Genomic DNA, 23107 nt, shown 5'->3' with positions numbered 1-23107 from the left:
ATTAGTAGGAATTGGTAGTGTTAATAATAATACTTTTCTTAAAATGGAAGTGATTTTTGTGTGTGTCAGCTGCCAAAATGGAAATAATAATAATAATAATAATAATAATAATAATGGAAGAGATCGTAGCGCTGATGTCCGGTTGGGCTGACACGATGACGTCTTTCCCCAACAATGTCCTTTACAGCCCCGAATGATTCGATCTCCATTCAGCTCAGTAAGTGAGCGACGCGGCGTGGTCTTCGTGTGGGCTGTGGGATCTGCTTCCCCATCCTCGCGCTATAAATACGTAAGCTCCCTTGCGTCGATGGAAGCAGGCGGTGAGGCGCAAAGCAGCATAAGAAAGCCATCCTTGTTGGAGATAAAGGTGAGAGCTTGGTGGTGCTCGTAAAATATTCCTTTTGGCTTTGTTTCTTTCCGTTGGCCTTTCTTTCGTGAGGAATCGAGCTTGGCTGTCGAGGTGGCGCAAGATTCCTTTGTATGTTATTGTTTAGTGTAGAGGCGACGGATAGGGTGGGGAACAGGGTAGGGGGGCGGCTCTTGGCGGGGGGGGGGATTCTTCTTGGAACGACTGGTTTTGGTGGGGCTGATGGTAAGGTTCCAAAGGCGATTTCTTTGATGGTTATGATGCCTGCGGTCTCAAGTCTGCGGGTTTTTTTGGCTTCTCTCCATACTTGCTGCTTGAGATTAGGTTGGATTCGTGTGGCTTTTCTTGGTGTCTCTTTCTTCCATCTGTTCTTGTTCCAACCTACCTTTCGGTACCAAAAGATTGTGGGAATCTTCGGGTTGCCTTTTTCTGATCTGCTGGCTGTCAAGTTCTCCTTTCCCATCCTATCTTCTTGTCAGGATGGATTAAAGAAGCGGTCTTTCCACTTTTAGATCTTTAGTTTCTTCTCCTTTTTTTTTTTTTTTTTTTTTCTTCTTGCATTTCTTCCTCTCTTCCTTGATAGAAATTTATTGTCTTTGCTTCTTTCATCTGCTCTTCCTCTGCCGCCACGTTTTGCGGTTAATATAATTCACCTGGGAAAGAAACCTTTCGCTCTCCTACTTGGAATTTGTTACTTAGAACATCTAGTTGCTTTTCTGCCGTCTAAATCTTTTATTTCGAATTGGGTTCTTAGTTCGCTTAAAGATTCAGATGCTTCGCTCGCTACTAAAATGGCCTTGTTTTCTGCTCTCCACATGAGCTTTCCTCGTTTCCAGCAGTGACTTTGTAGGTTTCCTCTGCAACTTCTGCGAGGCTTTGGCGGTACTACCCGAAAAGATGAGAGTTTTTAGCCTCGAGAACGTGATAGACGAATTCGAAGCGCTCACGAAGGACGCTGGTCGGCTCCAGAGAGCAACCCTCCGAAAGATTCTCGAACAAAATGCTGAAGCAGAGTACTTGCAGAACTTAGGCCTCGGAGGAAGAACCGACCCCGAGAGCTTCAAGGCCTGTATCCCTTTGGTCACTCACAGCGACTTGGAGCCTTACATCCGGAGGATTGTCGATGGGGACACTTCTCCCATTCTCACGGGGAAGCCTATAACTTCGATTTCGCTCAGGTGACGGCCTCCCACATGTGCCTCTCTTTTCTATGTCGCTTTTATGGTGTCTGGTCTTGCTAACTTCCGAGATGCTCGTTCGACTTGCCGCAGTTCTGGGACGACGCAAGGGAAACCCAAGTATTTGGCGTTCAACGACGAGCTCGTTCATTCCACGATGCAGATATATCGGACTTCATTCGCGTTCAGAAACAAGTATGGATCTTGAACCTCACTGCTGCTAATGCAAGTTTGTTGGTTCCGGAGTGGTCTATTTGGTGTTCATCTTCTTCTTTGACTCACTTAGTGGGAAAGCTGTGAGCTCTACCTAATGATCGTTTTGGTACTCCATGTCTCCTCATGGCCGAACATTTGTTTGCAGAGAGTATCCAGTCGGCAATGGAAAAGCTCTGCAGTTCATTTACAGCAGCAAGCAGGTAAAAACCAAAGGCGGACTCACTGCCACAACAGCGACGACCAATGTCTACCGAAGCGAACAGTTCAAGCGCACGATGAAGGACATCCAATCTCAATGTTGCAGTCCCGACGAAGTCATATTTGGTCCAGACTTCCAGCAGTCCTTGTATTGCCACCTCCTGTGTGGGCTGATCTACTCGGACGACGTGCAGATCATATCCTCCACCTTTGCACACAGCATAGTTCATGCTTTTCGAACATTTGAGCAGGTGTGGGAGGAACTTTGCACGGACATCAGAGGAGGAGTTCTGTCGAGCAGAATCACTGTTCCATCCATACGTGCAGCTGTTTCTAAGCTTTTAAGCCCCAATCCTGCCCTGGCAGACTCCATACACAGCAAGTGTTTGAGATTAAGCAACTGGTATGGTGTGATCCCAGAGCTTTGGCCAAATGCCAAGTATGTCTATGGAATTATGACTGGATCTATGGAGCCATACTTGAAGAAGCTTAGGCATTATGCAGGAAGCCTACCCCTCATGAGTGCTGACTATGGGTCCTCAGAAGGATGGATTGGTGCCAATGTCAATCCTAGTCTACCTCCTGAGTCGGCTACCTTCGCGGTACTTCCCAACATCGGCTACTTCGAGTTCATCCCTTTGCAGAAACCTGAGGGGCAAGAGCTGGAGCACTGTGTCTCGACCATTCACTATATTGAAGCTGAACCAGTTGGCCTGACCGAAGTCGAAGTCGGCAAAGAGTATGAAATTGTTGTTACCAATTTTGCAGGTATCCGCGCTCCATTATCCTCATTTATCTATTTTCTTACAGTTCTATAGCAGTTCTAAATTCTAGTGATGGAAAATCCAAGGACAATAAAATCACTTTTTTAATCAGCAGAAAAGACTACTGTGATTGCTTGACATCAGCAATTTAGATTTTGAAGTAGCTCAACTTACACTGGTCATTCTACCTGGAAGAAGATCAGTGGGAGTTTGAAAAAAGCTGCTGAACTTTTTTTATTTTAGACTATGACAGAATATAACAAATGAAAGATGAACTGTTTCTAGGAGCCAATTGGTTAAATGCTCTTCCTCAAGGCAATGAGCATGCACTGCAGAGTCAATCCCCTGGCATTTCTATTCTCTTGTCCCTTGTAGACCATTCTCTATTCTAGTGAGTGGAGAATATGCATAGTACTCATTGATTGATAGTTTGGTATGGCACACCAAATTGATTGATTGATTGATTGATGATGTAGTCTCATAAACTATGTTCTGCCTGTTCTGGCTAGTCTGTTAGCTTTGTCTGAGACCTAATGGATGTAATGGTGTTCTTCCTATTAGTCAAAACTTGATAGTGTTTGAAGGTTGATTGAAGTAGTAGATTCATTGTTTGCTCATTCTACCACTGCCTTATTAAACTCTTCTATTGGCTACTAATTGTCCATCTCTGAGCTGTTCTGTCTCCTAAGACATGCTAAACAATTAGGAGCTAAAAACTATAATTTAGATTAAATAACTCTTCCACTTATTGTACAGCTTTCAATCATGATGGTGACTTGTATATGAGTGATGAGTTTAGTTGTTCTAATGCTCAGAATGGATGAGGACAAAGATAGATGATGGGTTGATATAAAGCAAGCAATCTTGGTTTACTCTCCTCGTTCTCTGTCTTATATGTAAATAGCTTCTTACGGTCTTGATGTTCATGTCGCAATGAATGTTCTACCAAGGCCTCAAAAAGAAACTTGCTTTGTTGATGCAATCCATGGCAGGTTTATATCGGTACAGATTGGGAGACATAGTAAGGATCGCCGGGTTTCACAACTCCACACCAGAGCTTCAATTCGTGTGCAGAAGAAGCCTAGTGCTGAGCATCAACATCGACAAGAACACCGAGAAAGATCTGCAGTTGGCGGTGGAAGCAGCAGCCAAGCTGTTGGCCGAAGAAAAGCTGGAGGTGGTGGACTTCACCAGCCATGTGGACACCACGACGGAGCCCGGACACTACGTGATCTTCTGGGAGTTGTGCTCGGACGCCACCGACGAGGTTCTCCGCAGCTGCTGCAGCTGCTTGGACCTGTCCTTCCTCGACGCCGGCTACGTCGGATCCCGAAAGGTGGGTGCCATCGGACCTCTTGAGCTTCGTGTGGTGCGCAAGGGAACGTTCCAAAAGATCTTAGACCATTACCTCGGCCTTGGGGCTGCCGTGAGCCAGTTCAAGACGCCGCGCTGTGTCGGCGTGTCGAACAGCATGGTCTTGCAGATCCTGTGCAGGAATGTCACGGGGTGTTACTTTAGTACTGCTTATGGCACGTAGAACTCTAATTCCCATCCTGTAATGCGAATTATGTTTCTGTAATCCTGTTGGCTTCCTTAACATAGATCTACTGCTTATGTTGATGTAATTCTTATCCGACTGGCTTCCTTTAATCCTCCTGATGTAGTCAACACTTCAGCAGCACCTCGTCGATTCTTCGCAATCACACGATCGATATGGTTGATGTGCACTCGATACTTACATGTCCAACACTTGGGTATCATGTAGGATGATGACATGATCATTATCGTATCATCACACTTGAAGTGACATGATCATAATCAGACAAACACATTATTGCTCCTCATAACTGAGATTGATTACTTGAGTAATGATCCTACCACCAAGGTGCATTCCTCGAACATTAGAATGCATTGTATTTTCCCAATCTCTATATGAGGGTCAACAAGAGAGTGATTTGCTAAGGTACCTCCAAAACAAATCTTCTCATTCGGATAGTTAGCTAAGGAGTTTGAATTTAGTTTTATTGACTAGAAACTCCCAAATAAGTCTATGTCTTCTCTAGCCATCCAACAAGAAGATAAGGAGATATTGGCAAGCTATACAAAGTGAGGATGGTGTCGGACCCAAGTTTGTCCGTCCTCATCAATGCTTACATCTACCGTCTCCAATCGTTTAGGTTCTTTTGGTCACTTATTCGGAGTTGCTATAACAAGTTAAATGGCACATTGTGGTCGAATTCCTTATTGTTGGGAAGAAAAAAGTTGAGTCAAAGAAGGCTATGGTTGTATCATGTTGACCGACCCTTGAATGAAAGGCTAAGGGGAGATTGAATCTCTCAGAGTTTACTCTTCTGAATACCTCCCGTATGTAAGTGTTAATGTAGATAAAGGAAAAAAAAAAAAAGGCTCTCACACCCTATGACTTTTGAGAGTCTCGCCAATGAATAGAAATTGATCCAAGTTCTATCGGTTCCACTAGGATCATGGACACGACATGGAAAACTGATACCTACCTAAAACCTATAAGACATCCCTAAGATCGTGAGAGCTCATTAAGCGATAAGTCATTATAATTGTTAATAGCTTGACATCAGGAGAAACCCATGCTTCGAGTCAAAAGATTTATGCAATAGAATCTCAAACTAAGATATTTTTAGGTCAATGGTGATCCACCCATTATGTTTAAGGAATTGGAAGCTAAGCATCTCGATCCCAAACATAATGATATCTTAGTCATCTCCTTAAGGATTGCTAACGTATTGGTAAAGAGGATCTTAATTGATATTCTCTACTTCCATGTCATCTAAAAGTTCAACTTAACTACAAAGTGTTAAAAAAACTGGGCGACATCACATGCGCAACAGAAGAATAGTAAATAAAATCATAAAAAAAAAGCAGAAAAGAATATCTCATTATCGTGTAAAGATTGATGTGCAAAAATCTGTAAAACAAAAAAACTAAGCGTATAAGAAAGATTGTATTACCTAAAGAGATCGTATATCATTCAATTCTTCTAGATCTATTAGAGAGAATGAATGAGGTTAACTGTCATCTTTTTTGGCGGTGATCTACACAGCAAGAGTTGTGAAAACGCTCCTCAAATCGCCGTCCAAATCTCCCCTTTTTGCGCACCACACAATCAAGATTATTGGATCTCTATCCAATAATTTCTTATTTGCTCTTATTTGATGTCATCCATAAGATCTAATAATTCACGAGCTTATTGGATATCCAATAAGATAGGGGCTCCAACGAATATCTCATATCCGAAACTCTACTCATCGTAATACCTACTATATGTGTGTGACCCTCTAGGCCCAGTATTGAGCTGATTATGAGTCATATCTGTTAAAACTCATTCTGGCTCAATGTTGAGTCATCAACTGTGAATGTATTATGTCATTACGTCATAGTCCCCAAATGATATAGGGAATTCAATCCATTTGACCTATCTGTCCTTAGTTACTAAGTATTTAAAGTCCCTTATCTATCTAATATCCGAGAGACCGTATATCGGGTATGGTGCTGTTAAGCCCATACGATTTTTACTCGAGTCTCATTCTAATCGGATTCTTCTAGAGAACTCTTTCTCTCTCGATCTAAATGATATTGACCATGGATTGTTTGAGCAAGAACACATGAGATATTCCTCTCATGTCACAAAGAGTGGACGATCCTATATTGACACTCAATAGCTCTTGTAAGGTTGGATGCCACTCCCGATGATCGACTGTGGTAGATATGAAACTTCCAGGTCTATAAGTTCGATAGCAAAGAGTAGAGTACTCATATAGGATATCCTTGATATCTCAAGTCTGAAGATTAGATACACCATTATGATGATGGAATCATTGTTTGACAATGAGGTATCATCAATCATCCAACATTTCATAAACAGATCAATTAGTGAACTCATTCTCCAATGATCACATACATTGTATCCCTAGTGTCTCCACATAAGTAGCTATGAGATTAGTCGTCTCCATGGACTATAGTATACCAGTCTGTTCGGTTATCTCAATATCTCTCTTGAGTAACTTATGACCGAGATTATTTAGAGTTTATGTTTAAAGATGAATCGATCTCATTATTGTGATCTCATCACAATCCAATTCTCATTTCACAAATCCATATATATTATTATTATTATTATTATTATATATATATATATATTATCATAATAATAAGCAAAAAAAAAAAAAAGTGTGTGCAGTACCTATAACTAGCACAAAACTCTATTACGCCACTAGAAATGATCGATCTATATGTTACATTTCGGTCAGACAACTATTTAAAGATGATAAAAACTAGATAACTAATGGTATAGATGTTCCATCCACATATAACTCTATTGTTGGATGCCCAACTCTATTGTTAGATAACTACATTGTACTATAATTCATAAGCTGAGCTAAGTGCTGAAAAGTTCGAAGTTCTCTAATGGTCGAATGATCTGAATCATCCGAAAACTATATAAAGTGCCTCGAAAGCATGAATAGAACGAATGAAAAGGCCCCACTATTTATAGTGGTCGAATAACCCTTACTACCCATCGCCTGACGGTTGGTTCAACTAATAAGTGTTATGGCAACACACCATTACTCAAAGGGCAATAATACATGTTTCGAAATCTCAACGGTTCAATGAATCACCACATGGATGCCTTCTTATGATAGGTGACATGATCGTGATGTCCGACCATCATAATGGGACTTCCAAAAATCAAATCCAGCTAGATTCGATGAACTACAGAAATGTCATGCCCATTGGAGACTATCGCTCAAGACCGAGTTGACCTACGAGCCAACCCCATGAGTCAACCCTCGAAAGAAACTTCCAATTCAAATAATAAAAGTTATGTCCCGTAGGACTCTAATTCCCATAATCCTGTCGGCTTCTCGAATCTATTTAGTGTCTCCGTGAAACTTCTTCACGACTGAACAACGATGCAGAATCTTCTGGCCTTCTTATCCTTGCTGAAAACATTGCTTAGTACGTACGTCTTGTGTTGGTGTTCTACCCGTGTCTCATCAGTTCCACTATTGTTTTCGAGAGACTGGGAGTTGGTTCACCTTTGTTTCCAGTACGTCTGGCTCTTTTTGGTTCTTCTGCATGGACGAAACAGTGTAAATAGATTCTCTTTGTTCCTTTGTCTGCCCAGGTATTACTCTCAGCAACGACTCAGGATGAATCTCACAGCGAGTATTATTAGTTCCAAATCCACCTTACCGAATGCTCACGTTTGGTGCAGGAGACCAGGGGATCGAAGTGACGCACCATTGATCCACGGTTGCCGACCCTACAAGGAGACAACTCCACGCGACATGAGCCGGAAAGATGCCATCGACGTGTTCGGCTGCATGGCCGGCCGTCCCCGTCGTGCAAACTTGTGTGGCAACGATCGCATGGAATTGTCTGCACCGGACTCCTCAACAGCGCCGTGATGGCGACGATGTCCATGATTTGACGTTGGCCACTGTTTTCTCTACCCAATTTTCCGCCTTCATCATCGGCATTTAAGACTATCGAGATAAATTCCTGAGAATTATTCGGTTTAACTCGTTATAATTATCGATAACTCCTTTACGATTCAAACGATCAGTCTAAAACCGAGTAAATCTAGCATTTGACTGGAAAGATGAAACGAGTACTACTCTCGGTGAGCAATAAATTTTGAATTCATTGCACGTAGCTCTGAAGGCGATTGTGGGCTCCCGCAAGAGGTCAGGCCTCATAAGAACCGGAGCCGTTGACTTGGTGTCATTAACGCAGAAGCTTTCATGACTGTACCAAATTAAAACGACATGAAACAGAAGAGAGAGAGAGAGAGAGCATTGATTGCTCTATCACGTTTGCTGTCCCTGCAAAATCTTTTCCTCATATGGTGGAAACTAGACACATCGGTGCGGTTTACCCCAATTAGATCACGTTTGACCGGTTTCAGTAGGAGAATTAGGCAGCACCAGCACATACTTCTCGATTAATACTCGATCATAGAGCAATGTTTTTAGTGTCTTGTTGTCCTTTCACAGTCATCCATCAGTTATTTATATCATCCAAAACAATTCTCATAGTTACTTAAAGATCATCATCTCTGTTATCATCGCGGATCATTCTTTAATCTCTCGGTGAATTATAATAGGTTCTCCGTTCCTATTTTGCTACTGCCTAAGCATCGTGTATAATTCCTTCTCTCGGATGACAAAGCCTAAGCTACTACAAAGAGGACACAGAATAGCATCTATCAAATGTCTAATTTCAAACAATTCTAACTATCTAGAATGAGGAACTGAGGAGAAAAGATTCACCAATACGCGTCAACTCCTAATGTTCAGAGGAGGGGGAGCAATTGACCATGCTGGAGGCTACTAGAATGAGGGGCTCAGTGGATTCATTATGATGTATATGGAGTAATAGATATGACACCATTACACCATTCTCTATATGGATTAAAGCTCTTCTGTTATTTCTGATCATGATAAAAATATTGTCCAATTCCGAGAGGGTAAGAGACACGAGATAAAATATGATTCAATGTTTTGAAAAATTCAGAATTAAGGTTTTCTCAAAGTGAAAATTTGACCAAATCAAGATGGTCAAAATTTAAATATGATTAATAAAAATTATGACTAAGTCAAAATTAGTCAAAGTGTCAAAATTTGAGTTGATCGAGTTTAAATCGATTAAAAAATCAGATTTAATCAAACTACATGTACCATAATTTGATCAACATCTAATTTTAACTAAATTAGGTCAAAAATGCTTCTACGAAAATCCTAAGCCATCGCGCAACTTCCTCATCGCCATCATTCATCGTGCCATCACACAGCCCCCGCCACGTCGTGTATGAACATCTGTTGTCATAACACTGCAGAAACAAAGGTAATCCATCACTTGTACTCCAGTCCGTAGATTAATTCCCTAATGCGAGATTAATAAGCTTTTTTTCCTTCAAAAAACAAAAAAAAATTGACATTCCTTCAAAAGAGACGAGTGGGCTTAAATTGGGCCTGATGATGAATTGAATGTGCAGGTCAAGTATGGGTCGGGCTGAGACGCTATAGTGACCAGATGGAGAATGATTTGAATCCGATCCAACAAAAGGTCAAGATTGATCGACACACGGACGGCCAAGATTCCCATAAGAAGACTACGGATGAATCTTAAAGTGCCCGTAACATTTCTTCATGCACGTCAAAGTATGCAATGCGCGAGTTGGAATTGCTTGATACTGTACAACGTATGTCGTACCCTTTCTTTTCCGGAGGCCACGAGAGATGGAGAGGAGACGACTCCCCTCTGCGATAATTGGATCCAATTGATCCACATGGAAACTTTAACGTGCCACGAAAATTCCTCAAATCCGAGTGGTCGCCGAGCCCTCTACGTGGTCCGATGGGCCCCGCCGGCACTAGATACGCCGGAAATATCCGTTCGCTTATGAGCGTCGGCCACGTGTATCCCACGCCATCCACGGGTCCTCCCTGCATCCCCAAACATATCTGGCCCGCCTCGCCCCGCCCCGCCCCCGCCTCGTCCTGCTTCCCCACTCTCCACGTCTCGCCCCCCTCGATCACCACCTTCTCTCCGTCCGATCCCCTTCTTCGGCCGATCATGGCCGTTGGATTGCTTCCCCGGTCTACCAGCGTGTGGTAGCCATTTTCCCTCGCTATATAACTGCTACTTTTTCCCTGCTCCATTCACCGTCTCGAAATCCCACCGGAAGTTGTTCTCTCCGAACTCCGCACGCTAACCGCCGTCATCACCGGTCGTCGTGCATCGAGATTCGCGTCTCGGCATGGGAGTCGTCGCTGTGCCCAGCTCCGCCTCCCGATCGCCCTTCGGCAGCGGCCTCGCCGTCCGCCGGTCGTCGCCGCTCCGCCGACCCTTCTTCTTCTTGGCCTTCAAGGGCGGCCCCGGCCCCAAGTGCTCGGCCTTGGTCACGCCGCCGGAGGCCGTCACGCAGGAGGCCGTGAAGGAGCCGAAGAAAAGCCCAGCGAGAGCCGCCAAGCGGTCCAAGAGAGGGAAGGCCGTCGCCGTCGTCGCGGCCCCCACGACCGCCGATCCCTCCGATGCTTGCCCTCGCGATCCGGACTACAGCGAGGTTGCCGCCGCCCTCGAGAACATCTACAAGCTCAGCCCGGCCGATGTCTCGGACGGGGAGGAGAGCGGCCGCCAGACCGTGGTGAAAGATGGGAGTTTGGGGGTGGACAATGTGGTCAGGAACCGGAAGAAGAGGGTGAAAAGGTTGGGTCTCGAGGAAAGGATATCCATGAGGCGCAGGCCGAAGGAGGAGGCGGGGACGGAAGCAAGGAGAGGCGAAGGAAGGGAGTTTGATGAGGATGTGGAGATATTAGTCAGGGAGTACTCCGGCTCCACCAATTTGGACAGTTTGGACTGGAAGAGGATGAAGATACCGCCAGTTCTTAGCTCGGCCGAGCATACTTGGCTTTTCAAGCTGATGCAACCCATGAAGGTAAGATTTTTCTTCTTCTTTAAATTGTTGTGTAATTATCAATATATCTTGGTTCTTCGAATTATTTCAGCAAGATTCTACTAGAATTCCTTTGATGTTGCTGTCTGTGATTGTGTGGTTGGTTCTTCCCAGACCTTCCTGTTCCTGACTGAAGACTGAGACGTATAGAAAGGATACTATTCAGATCTAGTTGTAATTGGATCTAAGCATCATCATCATTTTTGTAATTATACCTCTGATTGATCTGCTCAAGTCATCATTGGATCACAGGCAGAGATGTAGATGAAATGGAAATCAGGCTGTTGATGTCCAACACTACATTTGGCATTCTTTACTCTTTTACTGAAATAGTTCATAAGAATTTTTTTTACCAAAATGTTGGTACAATAGTTTGTGTCTCACAGCAGGATAAAAAGGTTGGTTTGATTCATGCTATACTTCCACTTTTCCAATATTGACAAGGACCTGTTCTTCTTGAACTACAGGCAATACTTCAAGTGAAGGAGGGCATGTACAAGGATCTGAACAGGGAGCCGACCGACGGTGAGCTGGCAGATGCAGTTAACATGAGTGTTCCACAATTGAGAAGACATATAGAAGTTGCTCGGGCAGCAAGAGACAAGCTAATCAAGGTATCCGATTAGATCAGAGAACCTTCAGCCCATACATAAATTTTTCGAATGATTTATCCAGACAGTGTTCTTACTATACAGTTCCTTTTCTTGTAGGCACACACTTTACCAAAAGTATTTTGATTCCATCCTACAATTGTAATGTTGATTGATATGTCACATCTGAGATCATAGCGTAATGGAATTTGTAGCAATCATGAATTTAGAAGGCAATACCTGGCAGTTGATGCTACTAACTTCTTGCACAATTACATTTAGAGATGTCTTCTCATCTTCTAACCTAATAATGCTGTACAGAATGCAAACGACACCTAAGATCATCTGTTTACATGTATATATGGATGCTTAATAGGTTTCCCTGGTCTCGTGTCGTGTATTCACCATGTTTTGATACATTAATGTTGCTTCTTAGTTGTGGTGGACTTCTTTTCTAGAACCAGTCGGAAGTTCCCAGATAAAATGAGTGACAGTTATATCGTCTTAGTTGGATGTCTAATTAATCATGATTACTGCATATTGCGAATTTGCTTCCATAATATGCCATTTTGTAACCTTGTCTCACAACTTGCAATCATCATTAAGCCACTGTACAGTTACCAAGAAAGTAAAACTTAAAAAAGGAAGGAATCTCAGAACCCTGTTTCCTTGCTATATATGTATTCTTCTGTTTGATGGATAGCATTCTAACTTTGGTTGACCCATCAGGAACTTTTATCTTAGTTGATATTTAGCAAAATGTTATTTCCCCAGAAGAGAATTAATGTGTTCCTCAATTTGCTACAGCACAACCTTCGGCTAGTTTTGTTTGTAATAAATAAGTATTATCCAGAGATTGCAAGCGGCCAGAAGTTCCAAGAATTTTGTCAAGCGGGAGCAAAGGGTCTCATTACTGCCATTGATCGGTTTGAACCAAAGCGTGGTTTCCGTCTATCCACATACAGCCTCTTTTGGATTCGGCATTCTATTATTCGATCAATGACACTCTCAAGCTTCACAAAAGTTCCTTTTGGGATTGAATCGGTATGTTCTATATTCTATTAAATTACTTGTAAAGTTGCCATCAATTTTGCTTCCTTTGAAAACAAAATGTTCATGATCTCCTTAAAGAAAAACCTCTTTCATTTGAAATAATTTGAGTGGTTATAAATATGAGTACCATGTAAGGTTTTGTCCTCTCAGATGAATTTAATCTCATAAATAGTTTTAAGGCAGCTTCTTCTAAGGTTTGAATCATGATTGTCCATGGAACTAATTATTGGTAAACCTTATGTCCAGTGTTAGTTTCGTGTGACTGAGTATTTACATATGCTAGCTGAGAACCTATTATTGGGAAGTGAAACAATAAATAATCTTTCACCTTCTCCTTTGCAAATTGTTGCATCAGATTTGCAAGAATCATGCTGTAATGGTAACTCATCCAGCTCTATAATTTAGTGAGCCTATACTCATTGACTAATCTACTGGTGATGCAGGTCAGGCAAGAAATTAAAAAAGCCAAACTAGAGCTATCATTTGAGCTGGGAAGATTGCCTACCGAAGAAGAGATCGTGGACAGGGTTGGAATATCCTTGGAAAGATATAATGAAGTTATGAAGGCATCAAAACCAGTACTCTCACTCAATGCACGGCATGTGGTAACACAAGAAGAGTTTATCAACGGCATCACTGATATTGATGTAGGAGGTGATAAACGTAGACAGCCTGCAGTCCTACGACTTGCTCTTGATGATGTGGTAAGTGTACTTCAACATCTTTTGAAACTCTTCCAGCTCATGGATGAGAGTCCTCGCGCTCAACACCAGTTCAAATTCATCGACTACTTCCATAAAATTTTGCATTATAGGGCCATTATTTGTAGATCAAAAGGTTGAATCTCTGATCTCATTTAAATTTAATAACTTATTAACAGTCAAGAAGGGAAAAGAAAATCAGAAACAGATCAAGTACTGAGTTGATCTTACATTTGATATTCATTACTTGTTGCAAAATGATTTCAATGATTTTTTTCTGTAGCTGGATTCACTAAGGCCGAAGGAGAGCTTGGTAATCAGACAGAGGTATGGGCTTGACGGCAAAGGTGATAGGACTTTGGGAGAGATTGCGGGAAACCTCAATATCTCCAGAGAGATGGTGCGGAAGCATGAACTGAAGGCTCTCCTGAAGCTGAAACATCCAACTCGGGTTGACTATCTCCGAAGATATGTTTGACTCATGAGTTGATGCATTTGTACCATGTATACGTGTATATATGGTAGTCATTGTACCGATATCGAACTTCCACCTCATATACTTGTTATGGTCAAAGAGAAATCTTTGTATCATAGCCACACTATCAGAAATACAGTGGAATTGTTTATATACAGTCATTCTGGTTGAGTACACATGAAACTAAAGCTATTCTGTGATACATTATTGACTTTTGGTTCCAAACCATGCATACTCATAAAAACACAGATCAATCTCCTATATCTTGCTGTGTTTTTATGACAATTGACTTCAGAAAACATCCTGCTTCAAGTTGTCATTCAACCAAATATTGTGCTTCTGCTCGGTTACGACTTAGTTTATCAGATTTCAGTTTTCGGATAGCGATAATTATTTATAATTTTGCAGGTCTTTGAGTTGTATCACATTTCAGAAATACATTCAACCGAACTATCAGATAATTTGTTTTTCTCTTAGCCAAGATTTATAGGAATTTTAGAAATTTAGCTTTTATGACCCTAATATTTCTCCACCACTAGATTGAAACATACATAAAAGGAACAAGACAATCAAAATAGGTTGATCAGATTTTTTTATGCATTGTCATGTTATGAGATTGCAAAATACCCATGCTTCGATCCAATCTATTAACCTACTGTATCTAAAACATTCGTCCAAAACATTTAAGCCCGAACTAATGTTCGTTTGAATTATTTAAAGCTTCAAAAGCATTGTAAGTTCTATCAGACTTTTGGATTGCAGAATTCAGAGTTGTTCTTTCCAACTATGTAATGACTCAAACTTGGTTCTTAAAGAGACACAGTCGTGCATGCGAGTAGTTTGCCATAAATTGCTGGTTCAGCTGGGCCGGACCGAGTTATATTGGACCGTTCGCGAATCCCGGTCCGACGTCACCGACGAGATACACTGCGAAACGTCGCCTTTACGGCATCGCCAACCCAATTAAGAAACCCTAACTCTGTATTCCAATAACGATCGTCGGAAGGAGAAGCGAAGAGGGTGATCGCGGTGGGTTATTTCTTCCAAGGCATTTCATCTCTGTCGATTACTTTCGTCTCTTGTGGAATCTCCTCAGGCTCCGCTCCAGGTAGCTCTAAAATGCTCTTCTTTGCGTGGTTTTCGCTGGATCCCTTTTTCGTCGTTCGGATTTGGCTTGGGATTTGGGGAATTGCTATGAGAATTATGTCTTCTTGACAAGTTCTGTTCTTTTCTTTCTGTCCCCTGGCTTCCCTCCTAATCACAACATCATGGCCTCATTTGGGATATTTTCACGTGCCAGTTGATCTAATTTCCATAGAGTTTGGATTTCAATGTGATGCTTCTTTAGGCACCTTGAATCCGAATCGACGTCACAGCACTTTGTGATTATTGGGAACAAAACTGCAAGTTGATCTTTTTACCCTAATATTACGTCGCAGCACACTTCGTAATGCTCGTGCAATCTTTCGCACGGTCGATCCTGTCATTAAAATAGTTTTTTGTGTAGCAGTGATCTTGTTTGCCGAACCGTGATACGTAAGCTTCCATTAGACCTCTTGTCGCCGCAGCACAATGTCATCTATCTCTGGTCAACCGCAGTTCCGATACACCCAGCCACCATCGAAAGTAATTCATCTAAGAAATCTGCCATGGGAGTGCACGGACGAGGAACTAATTGAATTAGGAAAGCCGTTTGGTACGATTGTCAAAACAAAGTGCAACGTTGGAGCAAATCGGAACCAGGCATTCATCGAGTTTGTGAGTACTCACAATTGTTTAGCATTTAGCACTTTAATGATGTCCGAGTGACTTTCTTCTGTGCTCTGTTGGAATTACTTAATGCAGGCAGATCTAAATCAAGCCATAGCGATGATCTCATACTATGCCTCGTCAGCAGAGCCTGCACAAATACGAGGAAAGACTGTATATCTTCAGTACTCCAACAGGCAGGAAATAGTTAATAATAAGGTGACGGCAGATGCTGCAAGCAATGTTTTGTTAGTAACTGTTGAGGGTGTTGAAGCTGGTGATGTCAGCATAGATGTTTTACACCTGGTAAGAGATATCGAGCTATCAATGTGTGCAAGCATTCAGTTGATTGTCTACATGGGCACATTTTTAATTATGGAAGAATTTGATGTGATAGAATTCTCTGTTTGTACTTATGATTGTTATTTGACATGATCTAAATGGATCAGCAGGCCCTGTTTCGGAATCTTCTTCGATGGCAGCCTTTGGCATCGGGAGAAAGCGCATGTGTGTTTGTCCTCTCTCCCTCTCCCTTTCCCCCTCTTTCTCCATCTCCCCTCTTTCTCCATTTCCTCCTTGCTTTCAACTGTTACTTATCCCTTCCCTCCCTCCCTTTAACTTCGATGCCTTTAGGGCTGAGCACTTTCTTGTCTCTCTCCCCTGGACCCTGTCTTTTCTTTAGGTTCTCTTTTTAAGGCATACCTTTTCTGTGAGACATCTGTTTGCGAATTTCTTTTACATGGTACAATTTCTTTAATCTACATTAGTAATTAGTTAGTATTTAATTTGTGCTATCGGTGTTATGAATGTATGTTGATTCTTCCTTGGGTCATAAATTTTGTGGCATAATTGAAGTATGGACACTGATCTTATAATGTGCAAAATTAACTTTTGGAAACTTTATCTACTTGCAAAAGCAGATAACTAAGATAATGACACTATTTATTGCCACCTCTTGCTTCCTTTGACTTGGCAATTGATTGCATAATTCTTGTGATCTCCAGAAGTTCTTTCTGGGTATTGTCATTAGAAATTTCACTTCTGACTTAGATCTGGTATCTTTCTCCACTTTTTTATGTTGTAAAGTTGCCAGAAACAAATTCTGAATTTGAGAGGCCCAAGGATGGATGGAAAAAGGTGGAGGAAGTCATCCAAATGTTTATCCCGGCAGTAAAGTGGTATGGAACTTAGTCCGACATGGAGTTTCCAGTATGTGCTGGTGCCTAAATCCTTGTGGGTAGTGATTGTAATTGTTCTTGAGTTAGAACTTTTCTACATGCGTCTGATAAGAGAGATGCTTTCCAGCCATTAGTTCACTGAGTCCTATTCAAATAATAAAATTTTGATCATATCTATTGGAACTTCTAATTACTTCCACATGTTGCTTGACTTTGATGGCTCTTAGTAAACATTGTCAACCTACGTTGAATATTTACTGAAATATCTAATGACAAGTTTATTGATACTTGTCTTAGACTTGTCATGTTTCAATAACAATCCAGCCTACGCTATTTTCCTCTCTTGCTTCCTTTAGGCTAGCCTTTGACCCTAGAGGATACTCTTTCATACTTTCATAGTTGTAGCATTACAAATCATGGTATATTCGGTCCATTCTGAGGTTGTGGAACTTCATATAATCCCTTATCTTGTATGGTATTGGTTTCTTGTTTCTAAGGGAGTATTTTGCACTGGTCTTGTTTTAGGAGGTGTAACTTTGTTACCATTTGACATTCTCATGCTCGTTCAGTCAATCATTTTCAACAAACTAAGAGTCATGGTATTTTAGGTATTCTCTGCTTTTGGATTTGTTCATAAGATTGCTACCTTTGAGAAAACTGCCGGTTTCCAGGTGATACTATCCTCCTTTTTAACTTTTGAGGTTTTTTTTTATAAAACAATTCTGTCTTTATCATTATCCACTCTCTTGTCCATAGGCACTGGTTCAATTTTCTGATTCTGAAATTGCATCTTCTGCAAAAAATGCTCTTGATGGAAGAAGTATTCCAAGGTGTGGTGGTCATTTGTGATTCATTTTTTAGATACACTGGTGTTGCAATTTGGAAATTAATATCTTTTATTTTCCTGGCTGCAGATACTTGCTTCAAGAACATGTTGGTCCTTGTACACTCAAGATAAATTTTTCTGCACATACAGATCTAAATGTGAAGTTCCAAAGCCACAGAAGCAGGTAAACACCCTAGTAATGTTGTTAGATTAAGTGTTATGTGTGAGCAAAGTCTGGAACAGTCCATTTTTGACAATCAGCCTGAACAGTTGTCACCAAAAATGAAAATTCGTTCTGGAGCATATGCACATGTTTGCTCTTTGTGCATGAAGTTTAAGAGTTTTTTTCTTGTTGAGTACCCAAATGTATCCTCTATTATAATATACTATATGTACTTGCACAATTGCACAAAGACAAACATTTATTTTGCAACTGTAAATCTGCCTTTTGAAAATTTGAAATTAGGTCCGTTGCCCTTTTTTCTGATTCATATGCATGTTTATTTGCATTCATCCAGGGACTACACTAATCCTTACCTTCCAGTTGCCCCATCAGCTATAGACATTGCTGGGCAGGTAATATAAATAGATGAATTTTAGTGTATTTGTGATTTGATTGTCAAGCTGATTATGTTGTGGGTGACGTCACAAGAGAAGCAAAATCAAGTCTAATGTGGTATAGTGTTGTATCATTATTATTCTTTTGATTTATCTGTAAAATTTGGTATTGACCAGGATGGCATGAAGCAAGAACCAGAGAGTAACGTTCTTCTGGCATCAATTGAGAATATGCAATATACTGTTACCATTGATGTTCTTCATGAGGTAATTTATTGTAGTTTCTTAACATAATGAGGAATGCTAAACTGCAACTATGGCTGACTCTTCTATTTTTCATTCTTAGGTATTTTCTGCTTTTGGTTTTGTTCAGAAGATTGCTCTTTTTGAGAAGAATGCTGGATTCCAGGCTTTAATTCAATATCCTGGTAATTATTCTGATGCACTTCTTGAAAATTCTGTGACATTGTTGTTATTCTGTATTTGTTTGATTGGATTTCACTCTTTAATTTAATATCCTAGTAATCATCTTGAAGCACTACCTGAATATGCTGTGACATTGTTGCTGGAGCTGTTTGGTTGCTAAGTTATTGTTCCTTTGTTCATTGGGCATAGTTGTTTTAGCCTTAAGGTGCACTAGGTCCCAAAGACTCGGCATATCTGTGAGGCAGGGCACATGATTTAGCAGAATGAACCATACCTAGCAGGGTTTACATGAACATGAAGGCTTTGAAGATGAAATGATACAAGACTAAGATGCACTTAACATTTATCTCAACTAATTAACTCGTGCATCAAAAGAATGTGTGGCACTAAAACTCTAGGCATAAAAACTTCACAAGTTGTAACATCATATCTATGAACTTCAAGAGATTTTTAACATTCAAAGTTTAGTCCTGACCCTATACCATGGGTGAAGACTCAAGCCTGAACTTGGCTTGAAGCACCTTATTGGTATGCTTGTACTTTGTTTTGGGAACTTGGGCCGAAATTCCAGTTGAAGAATTGGATCTTTATTCAAGTAATTACAATTCCTTATTGGCCAATTGTGCATAAAAAGTATAGCACAGTGGGAGTAGCAAGTGTTTAGCATCAGTGAATATTGACTAGAAAAGAGAGGATGATGAAACAAAAGAGTGGCCGATCCAAGTGGTTAAAATCCCTTGTTGGCCAACAGTGCAAAGAGTATTGAACTGTGGGATTAGCAAATGTTCATCATCAGTGGCTAGTGGCTTGAGAGGAGAGGATGGTAGAAGAAAGATGGAGATGGTTATACCTTGGAAGGAGAGGGGAAGAGAGATGATGATGAGGAGTTTGTTGGTGAAGTTGGGTGGTCATGGAGGTGAATGGAGTCACTGAGAAACGTTTTGGGTGAAAGTCAAGACAAAGCAGGAGTTGCTACAGCTAGCAGTGCTAGAGAGTTTGTGTGCAAGGGGGAAGGGTAGAAGTGAATTGTGTTCTGGACTGGTTGGTGTCTGTTATTTTTTAGGCTGTTTCCTGTCGACTTTGGATTGACGGTGTTTTAGACCTTGCTGTTGATAAGCAACATACCTGATAGCATGAGAGGGACTGAGCAGGTTGCGGACATCAACAAAGGAGGTGGAGTTGAAAAGAGCACGATGATATAGAAAGTAGGTACTAACATGGGTCATCCCTCTTAGTGGAGGAATGGTTCATGTTCTTCTAGGTGGCCTTTAGTCCAGGTTCGTATCTCTTGAATCAAAATGGGAAGGAGCAATTTAGATTTCTAGACTTTGTTGTTTGGTTAGATTTGGTTTTTAGCAGGATGGCTTTGAAATCTTGACTAAATAAATGGAATACTCATTCACAATGGATTGATGTTTTTTTTCAATGAAATTTCCTGTATTAGATTATGCATAGGTAGACATATTGTTATTTGTCTAAATATATCATAGTCATGCACATTCTTATGCTACGTGTTAGTATTCTCTCGTAACTTTCTGCCTCCATAGAGATGATATTTGATTATTGGCTTTAAAGGAGATCAAACTTACCATAGCCTCTTTTCTAAATTATGTTAGTTAATTTGAACTAGGTTGTAGTGCTGCTTTGCTTGATCCTGAGGTGGGAAGTACTGATTAGCTGCTTAATCTTGTCTGCTCTTGTGATTTTTATGCTCTCTTCATGTTTTTACCTGTATATACTATTCCTCCATTTACATTTCTCTGGGTTGTGAAAACTGAGTTTTCTATCAATTCTCTTATAAATACATGGACTTGTGTGGTTCTTTGATTGGTTTTATGCTTGCATTATAGATATTCAGACTGCAAATATCGCCAAACAGGCCCTTGAAGGACACTGTATTTATGAAGGAGGATTTTGCAAGCTTCATCTGACTTATTCACGCCACACTGATCTTAATGTGAAGGTAATATTAGATCACCAGGAAATTAAGTCTTGTTGGGCTGACTGTTTCCATAACCTGCTACCCACTTGCTTGAGGACATCAGTAGTTTTATTTACCTTCTTGCTAATTAAGTCTTGTTCTAGTATGATAGGATGAGTAGTAATACTTGGGTTTTCTTTCCGCTGACAACTCGGCGATTTGTGTTCTAAAAATAAGAAACAGAATAGTATTCATTTCTTTATTCTGAGGATATAAAAATGGGTATTGTTTTCAAGCAAGCTCTTGAAGAGTGGTGTATCTATTGAGGATTTTGCGAGCTTCATCTAACATGAAGAGCAGTGTATCGATTAATGAATGCAATCTCGTACCGGAGCCAAAAAGGAAGTTGAGGAGGTGGTGGAGGAAGAGGAGGGAGGAGGATAAATGTTGTGATAAATGATTAATGCAACTTGCACTTCTCGACTACACATATAATAAAGATTAATTGTAAACAATGCCAGAGGATGCTTGATATAGGGTGAGGAACAAGAATAGTATTTTGGTAATTATTTTTTTTAAAGGAGCGGATCTTAGCTAAATTTATCAGAAAACCCTATATTATATTGTTATTTTAGTGTGAACCTTGTTGTTAACATTTTGCTGAATAGCTGTGATCTTGCAGAATGCAGTAAGAGGAATAACATTAGTCTCTTGTGGAAGTGCCAAAAGTAGTCCAGGGCCTGACCAAGAAAATCAACTTTTTTTTATGTCTTGATCATTTTGTGGCCTTCAAACGACCTTCTCTATTGCCTTTGGATTTAGAACCTAATCAGATCATGCTGAATTTGCTGCCCAGATTTGCTTAATATACATGACTTCTTATAGTCCAAGTATAAGGGGTGCCATAAATCTGTGGTACTTATCCTTATTTCCAGAAAATTGAGTTCCTGATAAGAATGCCATTTGAAGCCTGTTTTGTGTTGTTCTTGATACTGGGTTGACTACCTGTCATTGCAATCTGGATTTAGAACGAGGAGTTGGTAAAACAAGAATAATCAAGGTAGGTGTGGCGTGTTTTAGTTATGATTGGATAGCGAATTGCTTGTATTTAACATCTTGAAATATAATTTTCTTATATATAAACAATATATGGACAAAACAATCATCTTACATCTATAACAAAGTTCAGGTGTTACTCAGAACCTGAATATGTTTTGAAGCATCCAACATATTTAGAGTATTTAATTCGTATTGCTTTGTAGATTGCTGTGGTTACTTGTATTACCATATTGTTGGTAGCTTAGTTTTTATAGGAAACCTTGTGTTGCCATGTGGTGGTTCTTTCTGTGTAAATATTGCCTCCTTTTATTTCAGATCAACAATGACCGAGGCAGAGACTACACTGGAGGAAACATTGCTACCGTGAGCAATCAACCATCACTTCTTGGTCCTCAGCCAGTCCCCATGCCTGGTGCCACAGTTCATTCATATAACAACATTCCATATCCGGCAATCTCCAATGGAGTCTCACTTCCTCAGGTACCTCAAGCTGCTGCTAGTTGGGACATACGATCTGGTGCAATGGCACCATTACAGCTGCACAACCAATCATTGCCTCCACAGCTGCATAATCAACCTTTACCTCCACATCTGCACAATCAACCTTTTCATCCACATCTGCACAATCAGATTCATATTCAACATGTAGCTCCTCCAGGTGTAGCTCCACACATGATGCCGTTGCCTGGTCAGCGGAGACAGCAACTTCTATTTCGGCCTCCGCAGCCATATGGTCATTGAGTGACCTTCGCAAGGTTTAATATCACAAGAAAACCAATCTTGTATTATTACTTTACGCTCTTTTCCTTTTTCTTTCTTTAACTGTTGTAATAGTTGTGCTTCACATTATCTCAGGTTACCGTTTGGTTTGGATTCAGTTGCAACGGACGCATTGTACATGTAATGAGCGAAAACATGAGACTTATTATGCTTGAATGATATCCGTCATCAACCGATTACTTGTCCTTATTTTTCTTGTATGTCAGCTAGTTTTGTATTATGGATACTTTAAAGTGGAGTCAAGGTATCATGGAAACATAAGTTGTAAGTCTGTTGTTGCAGTAGCAGCTTTGATACTTGCCCATGTCTAGCCTCTATTCTACCTTTATGTGTTGGGGCTTTTCATGTACTGATTATCTTGTGGAATGTTAAAGCCTTGGCGCTTGTTTTTGCGTGCTATGCGTGAGCTTCGTGCTGCTTTTTCTTTCATTATCGGTGTTCGGTGATGGTTTATCTGTATACATTTAGATCACAACTAGATTTTTGACATGCCTATGGCTTTTAAACCTACATTCATCAATGTGGATTGCATGCATGAGTTTTATTTCTGATCAGAAATGACCGTCGGGTAAAT

General features: G+C 40.7%; 3 protein-coding genes across 11 annotated transcripts; all 3 read left to right on the top strand.

The window, feature by feature from the left end:
• Window positions 1-208: 208 nt before the first annotated feature.
• Window positions 209-4348, top strand: LOC103992744 (jasmonoyl--L-amino acid synthetase GH3.5). 5 transcript variants are annotated; one of them, XM_018829483.2, is made up of 5 exons: window positions 209-367; window positions 1204-1545; window positions 1639-1740; window positions 1907-2727; window positions 3716-4348. In XM_018829483.2, exons 2-5 carry the CDS (start codon window positions 1265-1267, stop codon window positions 4258-4260), a joined length of 1749 nt encoding a protein of 582 aa, XP_018685028.2. In that variant the 5' UTR covers window positions 209-367; window positions 1204-1264; the 3' UTR covers window positions 4261-4348. The 5 variants fall into 5 exon arrangements, with proteins under 5 accessions (XP_018685028.2, XP_009410852.2, XP_009410851.2 ...); XM_009412577.3 differs by having other exon boundaries at window positions 210-367; window positions 1207-1545; XM_009412576.3 differs by lacking the exon at window positions 209-367 and adding an exon at window positions 492-592.
• Window positions 4349-10242: 5894 nt separating this feature from the next.
• Window positions 10243-14238, top strand: LOC103992743 (RNA polymerase sigma factor sigE, chloroplastic/mitochondrial). Its single transcript, XM_009412573.3, has 5 exons — window positions 10243-11199; window positions 11685-11831; window positions 12615-12851; window positions 13304-13564; window positions 13845-14238. Exons 1-5 carry the CDS (start codon window positions 10522-10524, stop codon window positions 14037-14039), a joined length of 1518 nt encoding a protein of 505 aa, XP_009410848.2. The 5' UTR covers window positions 10243-10521; the 3' UTR covers window positions 14040-14238.
• A 705-nt stretch (window positions 14239-14943) lies between these two features.
• Window positions 14944-22932, top strand: LOC135585401 (polypyrimidine tract-binding protein homolog 2-like). 5 transcript variants are annotated; one of them, XM_065118611.1, is made up of 12 exons: window positions 14944-15144; window positions 15547-15794; window positions 15882-16091; window positions 17572-17634; window positions 17720-17793; window positions 17878-17973; window positions 18308-18365; window positions 18525-18614; window positions 18694-18775; window positions 20624-20736; window positions 22069-22508; window positions 22609-22932. In XM_065118611.1, exons 2-11 carry the CDS (start codon window positions 15609-15611, stop codon window positions 22492-22494), a joined length of 1398 nt encoding a protein of 465 aa, XP_064974683.1. In that variant the 5' UTR covers window positions 14944-15144; window positions 15547-15608; the 3' UTR covers window positions 22495-22508; window positions 22609-22932. The 5 variants fall into 5 exon arrangements, with proteins under 5 accessions (XP_064974683.1, XP_064974685.1, XP_064974684.1 ...); XM_065118614.1 differs by lacking the exons at window positions 14944-15144; window positions 15547-15794 and adding exons at window positions 16235-16292; window positions 16872-16963 and having other exon boundaries at window positions 16018-16091; XM_065118615.1 differs by lacking the exons at window positions 14944-15144; window positions 15547-15794 and adding exons at window positions 16238-16292; window positions 16872-16963 and having other exon boundaries at window positions 16031-16091.
• Window positions 22933-23107: the final 175 nt, after the last annotated feature.

This window comes from Musa acuminata, chromosome BXJ2-7 (assembly GCF_036884655.1).
Source record: "Musa acuminata AAA Group cultivar baxijiao chromosome BXJ2-7, Cavendish_Baxijiao_AAA, whole genome shotgun sequence".
NCBI lineage: Eukaryota > Viridiplantae > Streptophyta > Magnoliopsida > Zingiberales > Musaceae > Musa > Musa acuminata.
The sequence above is the reverse complement of the archived record's forward strand: the minus strand, read 5'-3'. Positions and strand labels throughout refer to the sequence as shown.